General features: G+C 39.7%; 1 protein-coding gene across 3 annotated transcripts in view; it reads right to left on the bottom strand.

Annotated features, from left to right (window-relative positions):
- C1QTNF3 (C1q and TNF related 3) overlaps nucleotides 1-19,039 on the bottom strand; it is a 56,753-nt gene extending 37,714 nt beyond the window's left edge. Inside the window, exons 1-3 of one of the 3 annotated variants that reach the window (XM_075193736.1) lie at nucleotides 18,688-19,039; nucleotides 9,349-9,457; nucleotides 6,556-6,710 (exon numbers count right to left, since the gene is read on the bottom strand). In XM_075193736.1, coding sequence (XP_075049837.1) covers nucleotides 6,556-6,710; nucleotides 9,349-9,457; nucleotides 18,688-18,969 — 546 coding nt within the window. In that variant the 5' untranslated portion in view covers nucleotides 18,970-19,039. The remainder of the gene's footprint in view (nucleotides 1-6,555; nucleotides 6,711-9,348; nucleotides 9,458-18,687) is intronic. The other 2 variants (XM_075193737.1, XM_075193738.1) reach the window with 2 other exon arrangements.
- Nucleotides 19,040-19,358: the final 319 nt, after the last annotated feature.

Genomic DNA, 19,358 nt, shown 5'->3' with positions numbered 1-19,358 from the left:
TACCTATTACCAGTGCTGCTAGTCATAGACTTTCCTCGAGCATTCTCTTATCATCTGCTGTCTCCTGTTCCGTGATCACCCCGCTACCAGAGTACCATATTACCACCTATACTGCTCTGGTAAGTCTATCATCTGGTGATACCTGGGTAAAGACTCCTAGTGCCCGTGACACTCACAAAGGAGAAATGTAAAACTCCAATCTCATGTAGTCAAGGGGTAGAATACATTACAATGAGCTAATATAAAAAAAGTAATAGTTTAACTATGGTAACATTGAATTGTTTGAGCACTTATCAGACAAGCCATGTGGAAGATTAGGTATCAAACATATCGGTCAATGTATCGGTGTATTTCAATATAACCTGTATTTCTCATATGTGTGAAAACCAATCCAATATAGTTGGCACAATAATAGATTCCCATTGATTGGAGCTGAACACGCCCCTCTCTAATGGCTGGCCACACCCCCTCTGACTGCTGACCACACACACCATGCCATGTGCCTCTACCCTTCCAATCCCCTGGTGTGCCCTTCATGCTTCAGTCTCAGGGGCGCACACAGGGGGGGTTTCTGGTTCTCCAGAGACCCCTCCCCTCCGTGAAGATCGTGGGCTAAATAGTGCCCCTACATAGCGGCACTGTACTGTACAGCAGCTGTGGCGGTGCTGTATTGTAGCACCGCCACGGACGCTTCCTTAACAGCGCTGCAGCTGCTGTACAATACAGTGCCGCATGCGCAGCAGCTCTCTATATTTTTTTAAAATCCTGCGTGCGCCCCTGAGTCTGGCTCTGTACGGACGTATGCGTATGCAGTACAGAGAAACCTTAAATGATCTCCCTTGTGTGCATGCCGTGCACAGGTTGGATTCAGAAGTATCAACGGAATAGTATATGTTATCAAAAGTGCTTTCATTTATGAAAAGGGTACAGTACAAACATGTAGAGTACAGTTCCTGTAAAAAGTATTCATTCGTTTGAATTTTTGCTATTTTAATTTGATACTTCTTGGGATATACAGTTATTTATTTGTGATGCAACTAAATGTTTTGCTAATTCAATGTAAAAAAAAATGGTAAAGCTTTAATTAGTTACATTGAGGGGGTGGTGATAATGTGACAATGGATCAGTTTTGTTTGCAATTTTCTTCCCAGTGATTATCTCCGAGGCTGACAGACATCCTCCCCCGTACATCTGCAGATGAGCAAAGTCTTTTTGCTGCTGGGACACAAAATCTGCTCTCACTTTAATCAATCCTACACAGCCTGGTCCAGAACATGTCACATACACTGTAGGTTAGAAAGAAATGACCATTGCACTAGTTAAAAATGAAGGTGCTTGACATTGATTCCTGGACAATGGTAAATTTCTTTACTACTTGTGTTTTAAATTGCCAAAAATCCTGGTGGGTTCTAAATTGGTCATGGAGGTTATCTGGTCATTTTTTAAAATCAATGCAGTTTTAAATGACAGTGATTTTAACATTTACTACAGGGTGGTTTAGTATGCGGGGAGTGGTTGCGAGTTGTAGTGTGTGTGTGTGTTAGGGAATTTAGACTGTAAGCTCCAATGGGGCAGGGACTGATGTGAGTGAGTTCTCTGTACAGCGCTGCGGAATTAGTGGCGCTATATAAATAAATGGTGATGATGATGATGGGATGTAGAGAGAATGATTCTGGGCAGAGTCAGGAGAAACATGTGGTTGAGTAAGACAACAGTATTGTTAGTGCAGCTTTTGTGTAATGCCTCTATGTACTGGTACAGAGCTTCATCAACATACCTAATATCCACACTTCATATGCAGGCTAATAGAAAAAGGCACTTATATAGCAAGCACAGAATTATCGGCTGTATCAGCAAGGGGGTGCTTTCTGCAGTTGCCTGACCAGTCCGGGGATGTCATAGATGTCACAGAAACATGTATTAAAGATGAGGAAAGGGGAGCAATATAAACATGACCAGAACAGTGCATTAATGAACTCCATAGCAAAATTTGGGTAGCTGCCTGTTGATGCTGATATTCTCACCTCCCGGTCGCCCCAGTCTGCTCTCAATGAAGCATGTGCGGTCTAGCACAAGCACCCAATGCACACGCACTGCTCAGAAGGGGTCTCTGGAGGAGGGGGGTCCTCATAAGAGGGAGGGGTGACCTGGCAATGCTGGGCACCCTTACCTCTGGGCCCCATAGCAAGATGGAGAGGATTTCTTTTTTAAACCCACTGTTCTTAGGTAGCCTTCACAGCTCACAGCTTGTGAAAGCTAGTGTATATCTGGTATCAGACATTGTTTCATGTCCCTGCCCTGTGTTCTCCATGCTGGTGGCATCTCTAGAAGAAGGGCCAGGTTTGCCGCACATAGACCATCTACATCTTGTGTAATGCTGCATATGTAAGAAGCGTCTCTCCCTCCATGGTGCAGCAGGAGCGGTGCTGACTCTGCTATTCAGACCTGGAATACTTTCCAACAAGCAGAGGAGTCAAGGGTGAACACTCTATTGAGATTCTCTAGCACATTAGCGCGCGTCCTGCACAAAGGTACAAGTGGACCGCTAATGACTCCCTGAAGTTCAAATGAAGTGTGTGACGATCTCATGTGGTACTGGTACTTCATCCACCTCTACAACACCAGAGGCTATGCTAATATCAATGGTAACAGAGTCAGCATCTCTACTGCCTATGGCTTCTTCCTCGCCCTATGTGAAAATAGGCACAGATGCCAAATTCTATGCCGATTTCTCCAAAACAGCACTATGTCAACAGCTACTATGGGTGAGGTTGAAAGAGGCAAAACCTCTGCACATCTGCACTATATCACTAATTGATATCCTTATGCTGGTTACCCACTGGTATTGCATTGGCTTCAAAAAACACAGGTGGAATCCACATGTCAAAATGCATATAAATGCTATGAGTTTGCTCATGTAATTGACATACACATTTTGCATGTGGTATGCTCACAGTTAATGTGAGCTTGATGCATTCTTATGCATATGTGAATAGGTGTAATAGCAATAGAGCTATTCCCATTCATTTTATAAGCCTATCCATTGCGCACTACAGTTTAACCCTGTTGCCAGACAGCGTTGGGGCCAAGGTTTGATTTAGACCAGGACCCTATCTGTGTGGCGTTTGTAAGTTTTCCTCGTGTTTGTATGGGTTTCCTCTGTGTGCCTTAGTTTCATGCATTTTTGAATCCAAAGACAAACAGCCTTGTTTTAATGCAAGGGGGAAAATATTTAATGAAAAAGGAAATGTCCTTTATTTTAATCCAAAGAGTAACACAAATGCCAAAGTTGAATAATGAAGCAATAAAACCCACAACATACGATGGAAACTGCCACAGAATGAGAGAACAATCAATTGATCAGACTTCCTTTTATGGCATCAGAGAGTTATCTCCAACTGGGGAGCGAACCAGGACCGGCCACAGCCTACGCTACAGTGAGATGACAGTATGGAACCAGAGGACTGTGGAGGATAGAGGCCTCCAGAGATACATGGCGGCTTAAAGGGTTAAGAAGTAGCACTGATTTCACTAAAGTCTTTATTGTTAAGAGTCAGTGCTCATCTTTACACAAACTGATTTGCAAGAGTATAAGTGTCATGCCCAAACTTGCACCAATTGGATACACCAGGAAATGGCGTGTGAGAAATGTGTAAATCTACTGCTATTTATTGGTATGTTTGAGTTGAGAACTATAGAGTGTGTGTGTATGTTTTACTGATATATTGTCATTAGAACAATTTGTATGTGGTCTATCTCTAGTTTAAAACCCGGTCTTGCATTACTGTTCACCTCCCACAACAGGACTTGATTGTGCTGTTGGCAGCTCCTCTGCATTGAGTCTTAAACTCAGATGAGTCACATTACATACAGCCGCTAAAAAATATATTTTTGTTTCTGGGTCTCCATTCCATTACACCATTCCATTGCTGCCGCTCCTGTAATTCAATTGGCCTAAGCACAGGCTTATGTGACCTTTCCATAAACCAAGGCCTGCCTACTTGTAGATTTATGTGATGGCCTGTGTCGAAGTCAAATAATTGGATGAAGTCAATTAATATTCATCAATTTGGTTGTCTTTGAAAATATGCGAATAGCACGCTACGGCGTGGAAGGGCGTATTTAACCACAACACGTGCAAACACTTCTACACACATTTAAACTTACACATTCACTTGTAAATAGTTCACCTTAAAATAGTTCCAACATACAGTCGTTTATAATCAAATGTAATAGAGTTAATAGTTAAATATAATAATGTTAAAAGCACTTTATTGAGATCTAAGGTTCAGGATACAGTAAACATATCATGTTTAGTATCATTCTAATCCCCTATTTATCCTCAGACATCCGTTTCTATCGCATAAGAGACACACCTTGGGTATGTTAGTTATGGATGATAGGGAATTAATGATCAGAATGGTATTGTGTGTGTAATGCAAATAGACCAGTTTGAACCAGCTTTTCGGCGAGATTAGTATGCATCTGTTGGAGAGTTGACCCCCACCCTTCGAGGGCATCGTTTGAACTGACCTATGACCTGCATTATACCGGACTGTCCTGAATCCTGAACCAATGGAAACATGCCAAGTCATCTCTACTGTTTTTAATGTAACACCAACTGTATATAAACTGGGCTCTGGGACTATCATACAGTCTTCTTGACCACAGACTTCAGGATTGAATGACCGTATGCTGGATCCAGAGCGCCTGCGCATGTAATCGGCTGTACTTATTTTATTAAATTGTTACTCTTTGCTTCTTGCTATTAAATTACTTTGTGCGTTGGAACCACGCAATTCAAAGTGGACAATTTTCATTGAAAAGCGACTAGACAAACTTAGCATCTGCAAATAATGAAAAGAACATTTTCATCATGTTACTCTATATATTATATATGTAGTCCTAGTCTTGGGGAGTAGTCACATTTGACCTTGCTGGCTAGATACAAAACAGAAGACAGTTGACCTGTTGAGTTATGAGTATTTGAGAAGTAGTTATTTTATAAAGCTTAGCTATTTTTGCCATGATCTGCCGCTCTGACTATTCTGGACTCTGTTATGTTACCATACAGTACCTGTGAAACACCAGAGGTGCCGCTGTGTTGCCTTTTCCCACTATCAGGGAATAACTAGCACTAGCACAGCTAGTTAATCGCCCACACCTGAGGGCCGCACATATATACCTGCCTCTTCCAGCTTTCCTTGCTGGTCATTGGTGTTCCTGAGACTGCTAATATTTGTTTGTCCCTGGACTACCTGCTTTGTTATTTCTGCGGAAATCCCTGTATTAGCCAGCTCCTGCTACTCACCTGTACAATATCTCCTGGAAACCTACCTGGTGTCTGTCTCATGCCTGGACACACTACTGACTTATAATTCCTGGGAACTCCTGGCTATTGCTGTCATCTGGCTTCAGTTAAGTTACCTGCTGTATTCTGATTATCATTTACCTGCTATTTTTGCTATACCCAGAAGTCTGTTGATTTATGAAGCCTGAACTGGTCTCTCTTTATTTTTCACCTGGACTGTGTTTTCGCTGTAATAAACAGTTTAATGTTTGTATCACATTCCTGGCTCCGTGGCTATAATTATAAGGATTTAGTTTTTGAACAGAATCATAGCAATTTTATTCTGTGGATGGCAAGCTCTTTATACGTGATACCCTCAATGGGGAACAAAAAGAATTGACCTAATTTGTAGAAATATTCTCAAATTCGATACAATGACTTGTCTCACAATCATACACAATATCATATCCAGGAATTTGCAAGTGACACTTGGTCATTCACTTTGACTTATTGACTTAATGGACAACGTATTCATATATTTTTTTACTGAACAAGTGAATCTTACAAGAAAAATCATGTCAAGTTTATATCAAGACTTCAGTGAATGTTCTCCATTCCACTCCTATATCATTTGTTCACCAGCCACAAATATTTGCCAGATGGGCAGTGATCACGCCCATCACGTTCTGCTTCCTATTGGTCCAAGTGGCCACACCCCCCATAGGCTGCGCATTCAACGTTGGCTTTTGCCAGGGCTGTAACATCAGGATATACATATAAGTAGGTCATGGTTGTGTTAGTTAAAGCTGTATCCTACCAGTAATTAAAACTCATGGACTTGCCGCCCCTACAGTTCTGCTGCCTAAGCCCATGTCTACGTGGCCTTTCCACAACCTTGCAGCTGTTCGAGATGTGGAGACCTGAGTACCACCAACCTGTTTTTCTTGAACTATTTTACCATTGCAAAAAGCCTTTACCACAACACCAACCCACAACACTACACACTAACACTTCCCATGAATGGATATTTATTAATGAAAAACAATAAAAACTGCTAGCGCTCCTTAAACTTTTTATGAATTTACATGACATCATAATTGATAAACGATCTGTACAACTATATTCGGAGACTGATTTTTTTTTTATTTATTGTCTGCAAGTTCTCAGTAACCACGGAGACCTACCTGTAGTCAGATAGAAGGGGTTTACAACAATGTGATTTTGGGAAAGCTATACAACATTGAACACTAAAAACGAGTGCTCACCTGAAGTTCAGGGGGAACACCTGGATATCCTTTTTCTCCTTTCAGCCCAATGTTTCCACGTTCCCCTCTTGGGCCCATGTCTCCCTTATCCCCCTTTTCACCTTTTGTTCCTTCTTGTCCTGTTGCTCCATTGTTTCCATTATTCCCGGGATTGCCTGGACATTGAAAACAATATAATCTGATTATTGCGAAGCTTTGCATATTCTGCTTTTCACTTTAGCAAACTGCAGGCCACAAAAGTCTGAGAGCTACACTGAAACAGGTCTATACAAACTTTACAGAGAAAGCAGACTCACACATCACATTATCCACTGGTTGTGCCATAATTGCCTATCAGCATAGAAGTCATTCAATACAGGACGCACAAAACTGATACTATTAATCTCCGCTGTAGCCATAATAATAAACATAGTACAAACAGATGACCCCTATAACAACACTATTTGCAGTAGAGTTTAAGCAGATGTATATAGAAGGCAATGCTCTACTCCACAATACAAAGACACACTATTACAAGGACACAGCGCTCGCAAACAATGCCCCAAGATCTGAAGATATATGTAATAAGAAATAATATCGGCCGTGAATCAATGCAAATATAAAAACAATTCTCATCAATTCCATACAATCTCATCAATCTTATGCTTATAAAAGCTGTATGTCAAAAAAGGCATATACAAACTCATTTACAAACTAAAACCATTAACATGTATCTATAAGTTGAAACTAATAAAACCTAATGACTGCATTAAGGGACTACTTGTAGTATACACTTCAAAAAGAACACAATAATGTTATCAGCACAATTTGGTATATACAAATCTCACATGTAGATAATGAACACTTTTCATAACATCAAATAAATCAAAGTACGTAGTGCAGCCAGGCTGTGACACATAGATGTTAGTAGACAAGAGTCTTGTAAGGAATATTATAATGTACTTCTGTGCAGCTGTGTAAAGTCATGGTAATACAATGTAGGAAGCAATGGAAATAGTAGAAACACACAGAGTAATTGCCAAGCTGCTTCAGTGATACTTGAAATTGGGATTGAAACATGCACCTGGCTCTTAATAGCCACTTTAGTTCTTATGGCTCCTTGTGTGCAACAAATAAACACATTTAGTTCCAGAGCTTCTGGACAATGCAGTTCGCTTATACTGGGCTTCCAAGATGCTATATAAGGATTAGCTTTAATCCCAAAATATACTGACAGGCAATGTTTCACCTGTAAAGTCCCATAGTCTTTCTACGGATATACAGTTGGTTGATTGCAATTCATTGAACAGTAAACTTACTGACTAATTAAACTTCCATAATAAAATGTTTAAAGGCATGCAGAAATATTACATAAACCTACGCTCATTATAACCAGAAAGCGTCTTCAGAGCGAAACATCAAATGGTTACTCATAGCTTAATTTATATACTTTTACCGTGTTCACTTAAATGAAATGAGCAGCAGCTGGGATAATTACTGTAGTGATTCACGCAAGGTAAAAAAAAAAAGCCTCAAACACAGTAACAGAATCTAGTGCCTCAAAAACATGAAAATATGTAAATAACATTAAACATAGGAGTAAACATGAAAATTAAAAACAGTCATTTCTGAAGTATATACATATATATATATATATATATATATATATATATATATATATATATATATATATATATAAAACAGTCATTTCTGAAGTATGTATATATATATATATATATATATATATATATATATATATTTATATATATATACACAGAATAATATAAGCACGTTCCTTAGTTAATATAGAGAAATAACTTGCATCTAATTTCCTCCCTCCAATTGTTAATATAAAGTATATCATTGTGACCTTAAGCAAACAATAAGTGGAAGTGCATTATATATATGCTTCATTTATAACATAACTTCTTCATTATAAGGCAATGATCATGTTATTAATTTGACTTGTCATTCTATCAATCTGTGCTAATAAATCACAAAAAAAACTAAACTGATAAACAAAATATAATAAAAATTAATAAAAAACGTGAACGCTTGTGATACTGACTTTTTGTGATGTGAATAACTTTACATGTTACTAATAACTTCATTACTATTCATTCATTACATTCATGTTACTAATAACCTCAACATGTCAAATCAGTTTTAACTTTAGGTAATCCTCAATAAAATAATAGAGAACCTCCATTGATTTTCAAGGAAATCAATGGGGGTTTTGCTGTACTTGTAGGTGAAGATCAAATTAGTGAAACAATATGTCAAAATTTCACCCTCATCCCAAGTAATAAATAGATCATCTATATAATGGCCATAGAGAACTAAGTTCACCCAAAACCACCACCCCAGATATATTGGAACTCAAATTTAATTCTATGTAGGTGTTTGCGAAGCTCGGAGTAAGCCTGGTTCCCTTGGCCGTTCCATACCTTTCCTCCTGACATAGAGGAGGTGAGGACCACTATTAAGTGCCCTAAGGATGTGGCATGCCTTACAAGTCATGGCCATGCCTCCACTAGGTTGACCTTCCCCCAAAGCAACATTTTCACTCTGCTTTTTCCCCGATACCAATGCTGGTAAGAATGCAAAACAAATAACAAAAGCAACAGCCGTAAAAAACAAACAAAATTGTATAAATTTATTTTGTTTCTACTGTTAAACTTTTACTTTGGCTTATAAACCTGCATCTAGTTGTTCCTTTGTATTAACTCTGGACAGCATGTTGTTAGAATCCACTGTTCAAATAACTGATTTCAGTTAGTCAGATTTACTTTATGCATTATAATTCATAATTACCTGGGATACCGGCTGGTCCAGGCAAACCGGCTGGTCCAGGAATTGGGAGGGTATATCTATAGCCAGAATCCCCTCTGCAGCAGCTACTACAGTCTGGTTGTGGTGGTGTCTGAAGAATATGCATAAATATTGTCACAACTTCAAATACTGGAAATTACAAGCATAACCGACTCAACAGGCAATCTAAACAGAGAAACTGAGTATATGTTGTGCCATTGAGTGGGCAAAGTGCAAACACTTCTTTTAGCAATTGCCGTCAGTGCACACAAATTCTGCCATTGCTACAGTCTGCATACTACTGGGCGGCACTAATGAAGAAGCCTCTTCCCCTGGTAGAAGTCTGGTGGGGGTCTATTCCCAGGGAAACAATCTCTTACCTTGCAACTGCTGCCTGAACGGAGGCCAAGTAAGATTCAAGTTGGGTGATAGAAAAATGTATATTCTGGTGCCGAATCTTATGTCACTTTAAGCTGAAGTCCCGTCTACTATCACGTGATCTTTCGTTAATAACAACTTTTATTTTCTTTTATTAAGTTATTGATTAGTTTAGCCTAATTTGTGTTTTCAATAAATCTTGACAGTGAAGGAAACATTGTTACATTTGTCACTGTTGTACACTGGAATGTTTTATATATTGATAGAACCCTCCTGTATCAACCCGATAACTGCCATCTCCATGTATGTGTACTTCAATCTGTGTTACCAGACCTCTGTAGGCCTATGGGTCCACCACTGGTCCTTGTAGACCAAAAGAGTGGTGAAACGGCCTATTGCCAACAAAAATGGGAGAGGTTATCGCCAGCAATAAGTATCTAAAGGTGAACACTTCCTCATGCCTAAGTGCCACAGTGGTACTAGATCTGCCACAATATCTGTTCTGTTATTGGCATCTCAGGACGGTAATAACAGATCAAAACCATTTTTAGATGTCTATAAGGTTTTGTTAATTTTGCAAAACAATGAAATCTTTTTTTTTTATATGTAGATTTATTTTTACTAAGTGAAACTGAAGCCTGAATCTGTAGAGACTAACATGGCCAAGCAGTACGTTAATGCTAACACTCCGGGTCAGTATTGCCTTGGCGATATGTTATTGATAAATGTTGGCGTGAAGTGATTCTTTCTTTCCACGCTAACTGTTGATAGAAAATCATCTTAATTGCCATGATGGGGCTGGCAATGGTAACTGTGCCTCTAAGTGCATAGTAAGTGGCTTTCACCAGGATAAAACTAGATGGAAATGATACCTGTCAAATAACATTATTTGTTTTCATAAAAATATATAATCCATATTAACTTGCATTATGATTTCAGGACTTGAATGATTAAAATAGCAGATCTGTTTAGCGGGCTGTGGAGATTGAGTGGGGAGGCAGTAGGACTGCTATGCTTGACATCACAGATTTTGAGATGATGAGGTAAGGGCAGCACGGTGGCTAAGTGGTTAGCGCTTCTGCCTTACAGCACCAGGGTCATGAGTTCGATTCCCGACCATGGCCTTATCTGTGTGGAGTTTGTATGTTCTCCCCGTGTTTGAGTGGGTTTCCACCGGGTGCTCCGGTTTCCTCCCACACGCCAAAAAAACCCCAACATACTGGTAGGTTAATTGGCTGCTAACAAATTGACCCTAGTCTGTCTCTGTCTGTCTTTGTGTGTGTGTGTGTGTGTCTGTGTGTGTGTTAGGAATTTAGACTGTAAGCTCCAATGGGGCAGGGACTGATGTGAGCGAGTTCTCTGTACAGCGCTGCGGAATCAGTGGCGCTATATAAATAAATGGTGATGATGATTATGATGAAGGGTTAATGTATAATTTTCATGGTTACATTTCGGTTCTTAAAGATTTCCTAGTAATGTCTGCCATTTTTGTCCACCCAGTACCCAGTGATAGATCCATCCCCAAATCAGGGCCATATTTGTTTTAATAGATAAGCATCTACCACGGTGATCGAAGTGGAAATTTAGAAGTGGCGGTATGAAAAATGTACTCGGAATGTAAGTGAATGGAATTTGATAGTTTTACAATAAAGGCAGTAGGAGAAGTGGCGGTTTGGCATACACCTTATACACCCCCACTTCTACTACTGATCTACCAACTATGTACTGATTGCAATAAAATTGTATAAATGATCATGCTATCCTTTTGTATCTTTTTAACAAGTGTATGTGATAAATGTATTGATCCGGTAAATGGAACAGCTAACATGAGAAAATACCAGTGATAAACAGCAATTCATTTACATACTGTAGTCATAAACACAAATTAGAGTGTGAAGGATGAAAAGGAGGAAAGGAACTTGATATTTAAGAAGTTATATTTCCTATGCAGATTTGAAAGCATGTAAAGTAATATTTGACACAGGACTGCACTACACTGAACCAAGCAATGGAGATGACTAATCAAGAAACTTGGATACGGTAACAAGCAAACACCACTTTATCTATAAGAGTTCCTTTGCTTCCTTTCATCCAGGTCTGAATTTTATACCAACAGAGATTAGGGAAAGAGGCCATCTCTGGTGGCATTATAATGCCATCAGGGATAATGGGTCTGATTTTTTTGTAATCGCTACACATATTAGTGTGGGAGTGGGTGACGTATAATAATGCTGCTAGGTATTTGGGGTCTTAGTACAGAGATTAGAGGAAGAGGGGGTATTCATTAAAAAGGCACCCGAGATCTGGGGTCTGCTTTCTGCCCTAATCTATGGTTTTTCTCTCTAAAGTCATACATGTTAAATAAGCACAGTTGTGTTGCAATCTATATTTTATTCCTTGTATAGTAATTATAATCCATTTATGCAGACTGAATCGAGACAGTTATATGCATCTAATGATCAACTGAATCTCAACCCCACAAGAGTATCAGAATCAGCTGGAATATGTTCTCCACCAAGCAAGTTCTTTTATATTAATAATTAATTAATAATAATTAATAATTCCAAGATTAAAGTAACATACAGGCCCTTTGATTCTGTCTAGAGTATACTGGAATTATCAATGTTTTTGAGGAAAATGTACCCCAATTGATTATATGAGGATTGTAATAAAGGTTGATTAATACCATTTCACACAAGAATGCTCTGTGTATTGTAAAGTGGTCACTAGAATGCTGTCTAAAGATATAGATGATGCTAGAATGGTTTTTGTATTGTATAGAGGTCATTATAGCGTACTAGCTTGCTCTATTGTATAGAGGTTACAAGAATGTTCTCAGGATTGTAATTTGGCCACTAGAATGCTCCCTATATTTTATACTGGTCACTAGAATGCTCTCTGAAATGAGTAGATGGCACTAGAATGCTCTCTGTATTGTGTATAGATAACTAGAATTCTCTCTGTATTATTTAGAGGTCACTTTAATGCTCTGTGTATTTTATATAGGTCTCTAGGGGTTGGGTACAAAATTCAGACAGACAAAATACCGACACTTATCCTGCCAACATGTAAATGTCGACAAGCTAATTGCCGGTATGTAAGTTTTCCCAACATCGATAAAATACAGAAATTGTGATTGCCATCAGTGAAAATGCCGACAGTCACAATGCTGACATTAAAACGGCAATGTCAGCGGCAGAAAACAGTGATAAAAATATATTAATGTAACAAAAAAGTGTCCACCTCCCCTCCCCAATCATATTAACCCTAGTGCTGCCAGCCTATAGCTGGTTAGAGTAAAATCGGGGAGATAAACAGAGTGGGGTCCCCCAAATTCTCCTTCAACCAGCCCTAGGCTTAGCCCCTTTTTTCTCTTTCACTCCAGATTACTGAGAGTTATACATTTTGTCATGTATGAAGTTAATCTAGCTCTAGATTGACCCATCAGAATGCCGTGACCTCGTGCCATCATTCTAGCATGTCAATCAAACATGCTCAGATAGGACATATGTTTATAGCGCCTCACTTCATCTGTGAGCCAAATAGCACCTGATTGTGCAGTTGAGCGGCAGGAGAACAGTGCAGCAAATGGTAAGTGGGGTAGAGGAAGGATAGTGGGTATAGCAATAAAAGATAGCAGTGGGGTCAAAAGGATATGACTGTGGCAGAAGTATTCAGGGCTATGGAGGCATCAGAGGGAGACGACTGAGGAATATATATTCAGTTGTCAGAGGAAAGTTACTGGGATAATAGGCATCTTTTGCAATATATAATAACTAATACCTACCTACTACTGACAGGGGGTGCTTGCTGCCCCCCCCCCAAATTGTTTGTGTGTGCCTGTCTCTATTGTGTATGCGTCTATCTTTGTTTCTCCCCCTTTTGTGTGTCTGTCCCCCTTTTCTCTCATTATCCCATCTGCCCCCCCTTCTTATCTCTTTCCCCTTCTTCTCCCAACGTTTTGTGCCAAACTGTCTCCCCATCTTCCACTCTCCCCCTCTTCATGCCTTTTATTCCTCCTCTTCTGCTGGAGTTTACGTTGTGGTAGGTTGGGGTTGTGGGGCGGACGAATGTAGGCATAACCGTGTCCAACCCACACAATTGAACCGACGTCAGGTAAGCACAATTTTTCTTTAATAAATTGGAAGGGGTTTTTCTAGCTTCAATGGGTTACCGCCGATGATAACACCAGCAGTATGGTTACCTAATCATGGGGAAACCTATTAAACAAGTATTGTGGCAGTACTTGTAACAGATGAAAATAATTTAAAAATACTTTATTTTTGGAATGAAGCTTTTTTTTTTAATCTACAAAGGTTTATTTTTTTCACTGTTATTAGTAGAAATGAAATCCCAAATCATCATTTATTTAGCACCACTAATTCTGCGGCAGTCACTCACATCAGTCCCTGCCCCAATAGAGCTTACAGTCTAAGTTCCCTAACACACACACAGACCGAGAGAGACTAAGGTCAGTTTAACAGCAGCCATTTAACCTACTAGTATGTTACTAGTATGTTTTTGGAAGGAAACCGGACAACACCCATGCATCTTTGGGAGAACATACAAACTCCACACAGATAAGGCCATGGTCAGGAATTGAACTCATAACCCCAGTGCTGTGAGGCAGAAGTGCTAACCACTAAGCCACTGTACTGCCTACAAATCTGGGCTTTCAGCTCCATTGTGCATGCACGAGCGGGCTAGCTGGCTTACACATGCCCATACCTACAGACACTGCTCAAGTGAAGGGGTAAGTTAAGGCTTATTGCACCTGGCCAGTATAAATATTTGCTAAAATGTGGTCATAATGAATTAATCATCGCCACGTCTAGCGGTGTTGAAAATTATCCTTATCGCCGAATTTCCATTGCTTTTAACATAGATCAAATTTGTCCAGTTCCCTGGTCATTTTGAGTAAGACTTTCCTCTAGTCTTCAAAACTTCAAGCGTTCACTGAAAACCGTTGTCAGACAAGCTTATGATATTCCTCAACCACCATCTTAATCTCCCTAAGTTACCCTATTACCACCCTCTACACAGCTAACACAAGACAACAACCCTCTGACCAACATTGCCACACACACAGCCCACTCAATACTTTTACCTTTGCGTTCTGGCTGGTCCATTGTGCAATATGATGTAGCACATGCCCTTGTGTTTCATACTCCCATTGTCCCATAGATTGTAAGCTTGTGAGCAGGGTTCTCTTACCTCTCTGTCTGCATGTATTACCCAGTATTGTCTTATTAATGTTTGTTCCCAATTGTAAAGCGCTACGGAATTTGCTGGCGCTATATAAATAAATGATGATGATGATGATAACGCTAGTTTAGGCTTAGTGTAATCTAAGAAAGAAACATTTTTTTAAAGCTTCTGCTCTAGTACCCCTATCTGATGATGGTGTTACCAGAACAGGGAGTACCACCTCGATGCTTGATGAATAAGCTCCCCAAAATCACCAGCGGTAATGCCATATATGTATAGGGCTAAGCTTAAACAAACCCTTATGCCGGCGAAAACACCCATTTTTTTCTCCAGCAAACGGGATTTTCACCCTTTTACAAATCATCCTCTGTTTTCTATATTTTGAGCCACTTTTTAAGGATTGGCCACTGTTTATGAGCCAGTGAGTGCTATGTGCTTGCCCTCCAGGCTAACACTTGCCTGCCAAGCCCAACTACTGAATATACACCGATAAACTCTTACTAAAAATAGGGCATACCATCCCTTTAACTGCTGGTCCAGTGGTCACTACACAACATTCCTCTACTAAGACATCAGTAACTAAAGTTTTAAGAATAGCAATGGTTGGTTTGAGGAGCAATTACACGATGACTCACAAAGCACTGGAAGTGGTTTCTGTCATTTACAAGCCATGTATTTTCATTGAAATAAAACCCACAAGGTTACTTATCTTTGTTCTCAAGGCCAGCATTAGGAAAATACATTAAAGCTATTAATATCTGTGTTCTGGGTAAGAAGTTCCACTTCTGATTTTTCCCCATATATTTTATTCTTTACAATTACAATAATTTCTCATTTTCAGTTAAATTTTAAAAAACAATGATCGTCTTCCAGGATGTGCTTTAGTTTTTAAAATTGACCAGTTTCTCAATAATAGTTTATGTTTAAATTATATATAATTAAGTATTTTTTAATAGTATTACAGATAAACTGTAATGAGGTAGATAGAAAATGTCCTTACTGAATACACTGGGTCTAGAGAACAAGGGCAACACTTAGGGGACATTTCAATTAACCAGGTGCAGCTGGAGCTTGGTGCAAGGTGCACCTGTTATTATGGTAAAGGAATCTCCACTCTATGGAGGAGATTCAATTGCCGGCGAAGTGGTGCACGGACATCACCGCAATGAATAGCTGCGTACATTGTCGGATATTACGGTAGGAATCTCCGCTAGTTTTTCTGCGCACCTCTGTGGGGTCTGAGAAAAAATGAGCAGAGATTCCTGCCATAATATTGGATCGAGGTGTCTCCACGGACATTCCGGAGACACCTCGCGCTGAATTGAATCTCCCTCTATGAAGTGCGAGGATAAATGAGAAGTGATTCCACTTAGTCTCATCATGCGAAGCTCCTGCAACACTTGCTCCAAACTGAAATTCCCTTTTAAAAGTCAAATTTGCCAGAGAAAAATGCTAAATTCTGCAGCTTTACCCATAAATCACATTGGGAGAGAATTATATGAAAATTGTTCCTAGGTTTGCAAATCTCCCTCATTGGTCAGTTGAGGCTGCTGCACACTGAACAATGACTAGGTCACTTCTGCTATCATTAAATCATAATAGCAATAATAATTTTCATTATTTTTCTTATTATATAAATCAACTCCAAAATGCTGCCAATTTGGAAGTAAAATTGATGCTGGTATTTTCAGCTTTCCTCATTAGTGGTGTAAATGTAATGGATTTCTAAATCAGACCGGTATCATTTCATGCAGAGGGTTTGTCGGCTACTAGTGGCTTGGAACCTTTATGCAGCAACTTGTGTGATTTTAAAAATAAGGACTCGTTAAGTCTATTTACTTCTGTTACCTTTGTGTTAAAACAGTAAACAGAACAGGACTTGTGCTATTACTTTCTGTAACAAATGGCAGGAGCTAGTTTCCCTTTTACTCATAGTAAAAGTCACAGTTTATGCACCTTAATATAACTCCTAGGAGCGCAATGTTTTGAAATGTAAGAAAACAGAGTGTTATAACATATTTGCTTACTTTTAGGCAGTGCAGTCCGGGAGAGGGGCGTGACTAGAGGGCCGGGGTCAACCGCGTCATTTTGGCCCCGCCCCCGTGACGGAAATGCCGTTTTATGTCGTGGGGGCAGGCCAAAATGATGTGATTCACCGCAAATCGCATTATTTTGGCCAGGGAATTGCGGATGTAGGAGACTAGCTTGCTCTCCCAGGAGTCCTGGGGACCAACCCGAATTTCGGGAGTCTCCCTTACATTCCGGGAGAGTTGGCAAGAATGTGTTATAATCAGGGCCAGTGCTTGGCTGTTCGGCGCCCCCCCTGCGCAATCCTGGAAGAGGCTTTATGCGCTGCCCTCTTCCCCCCACCCCAGAATTGTTCCCATGCCCCTGCTCTGCAGAGAGTAGAGCAGAGGACTCGGATGGTGGAACGGCTCCAATCTACTCACCTGTGCCAGAAAAATACCTTTTCTGAGCAGGCAGGTTGGCAGTGCCCCCTGGTAGCATTGCACTCTGCTGCCGCACTTCTCTGGCTTACCGTATTATTCTATAATTTAGAGCAGGAATATGCATTTCTAATATTAATCTGGGTGCGAACAATCTAACCATTTCTCCTGTACATTTAAGCAATTGTACCATATATTCAAAAGCATTACTGCTTATGATGTAGCCTGTTTAAATAATGAAAAAGGAAGATTGCAGGACAAAGGAAACAGAGATGGAAGAAATTACAAACTATTGGAATAACTGTTTCAGATTTTATATGATTTTCCTAAAATGATGAAGCACTTCTCCTAAATAACAGATAAATATCATTTAATAGAAAGGCTGCGCCCTTTGAAAAACCATGAATGATGAACTTCTGTTGTTTGAGGTCTAGTTAACCCCATGTGCCCTGAGTGTAGACATACTCAGTCTCAGAATTCTCCAAGTGCTGTGGCCTGGAAAATTGTGCAATGATGGGATACAATGGATCATGGGATTTTATTTTTCTACTCCTCGCAGGGATGCAGGGTTTTCATTAAAATATTATTCCATCAAGTTGTCCTTTAACTAACATCACATACTAAGCAACACAAAAAAGCCTCACAGTAGTTAATGACTCATAAACGTACTTTGAAAATATTTACTTACTAAATAATTAAACTAAAATATTTTGGCATACAGAATCCTGACTGATGTCATGTTAAACAACGTTATGGTTCATTGCAAAATGTTCCAATTGTCAATGGTTTAATCTTATTACTTAGCGAGATGTTTCAGATCAATACATTGTTCTGACCAATAAACTAAATGCATAAACTAATAACTGAGCATAGACAGGCATCCCATGACCAGAATAGTGGAACAATCTTGTGACACTTATTTTGCCCATGAAAGACACAACATCATGCTTACGTTTGCTTTCCAAATACAATAAAACAATTATAGGAACCTCTACCCACTGAGCCCACCGAGTCTGCTGATCCATGAGCAACAAACACATGAACTGTAAGAGAATAATTCCGAGTTCAAACATTCTCTTGGCCAAGGAAGGACCCTACTTATACACATATATTGTAGCTAGCAATCATCTGTAACATAAGAATAGTGTCTTAACAATATATGGCATGCCAATGAATAAGCCACCTATGCAAAGCAAAGCAACAAGTCATATTAAACAGTTCTGCAACATTCCGTACACTGTACAAGCTAACTGCACTAAACTCAGAGAAACTACGAGACAGAGAGGCTGAGAGCATGAAGGCAGAGTACCTGGACTCTGTGTGATGTCTGTTCTAGATCATCTACCTCTGGTTTCGTCAACACTTTTTGCGTAGAGGTATTAACGAAAATCGTCTCAATCAGGATATTCTGCTCTCCTATCACTTCCCTGGGGGGGACAACATGGCCCGTCCTTTGGTGACGACTCCCAACTACCTTGGCCACCGGTTTATTAGATCTTCTCCTCACCTCCATGTGTTCATCTTGACAGAGGCAAAATGGCAAAGCAAAAAAAGCCAGCAGCCACCAGATGTGACGACGCGGTGAAGCCATATAGATAGCCGAAACCGGGGAGAGACTTGCAGCTCACTCAAGAAGCTCTTAAAAAATGTGCATTTACCAAGTTTTATACAGGAGGCAGCTGGGAAAAATCCTTAACTGCAAAATCAGCCATGTCTCAAGGAAAATATTAGTCATCCCTCTACTATGAAAAATTGATTTTAATGCTCATGTAATGTACTATCATGGTTACAATTTAGGATATTTATGAGTGTCACACCTTTCCTGTGTTTTTTTTTTTTCGTTTTGTCGTCTTCTTTGGCGCAAGGTTTAAAAAAATATATAAAATTCCGACAGGAAATACGGCCATGGAACTAATCGCCTTTAGCCCCCCTGTTAATTCTGTGTGCAGCTTGGAACAAGGCATAATGTGTACTGGCCAA

The sequence above is a fragment of the Mixophyes fleayi genome, chromosome 1 (assembly GCF_038048845.1).
Source record: "Mixophyes fleayi isolate aMixFle1 chromosome 1, aMixFle1.hap1, whole genome shotgun sequence".
NCBI lineage: Eukaryota > Metazoa > Chordata > Amphibia > Anura > Limnodynastidae > Mixophyes > Mixophyes fleayi.
This window is presented reverse-complemented; position numbering and strand designations above follow the sequence as displayed.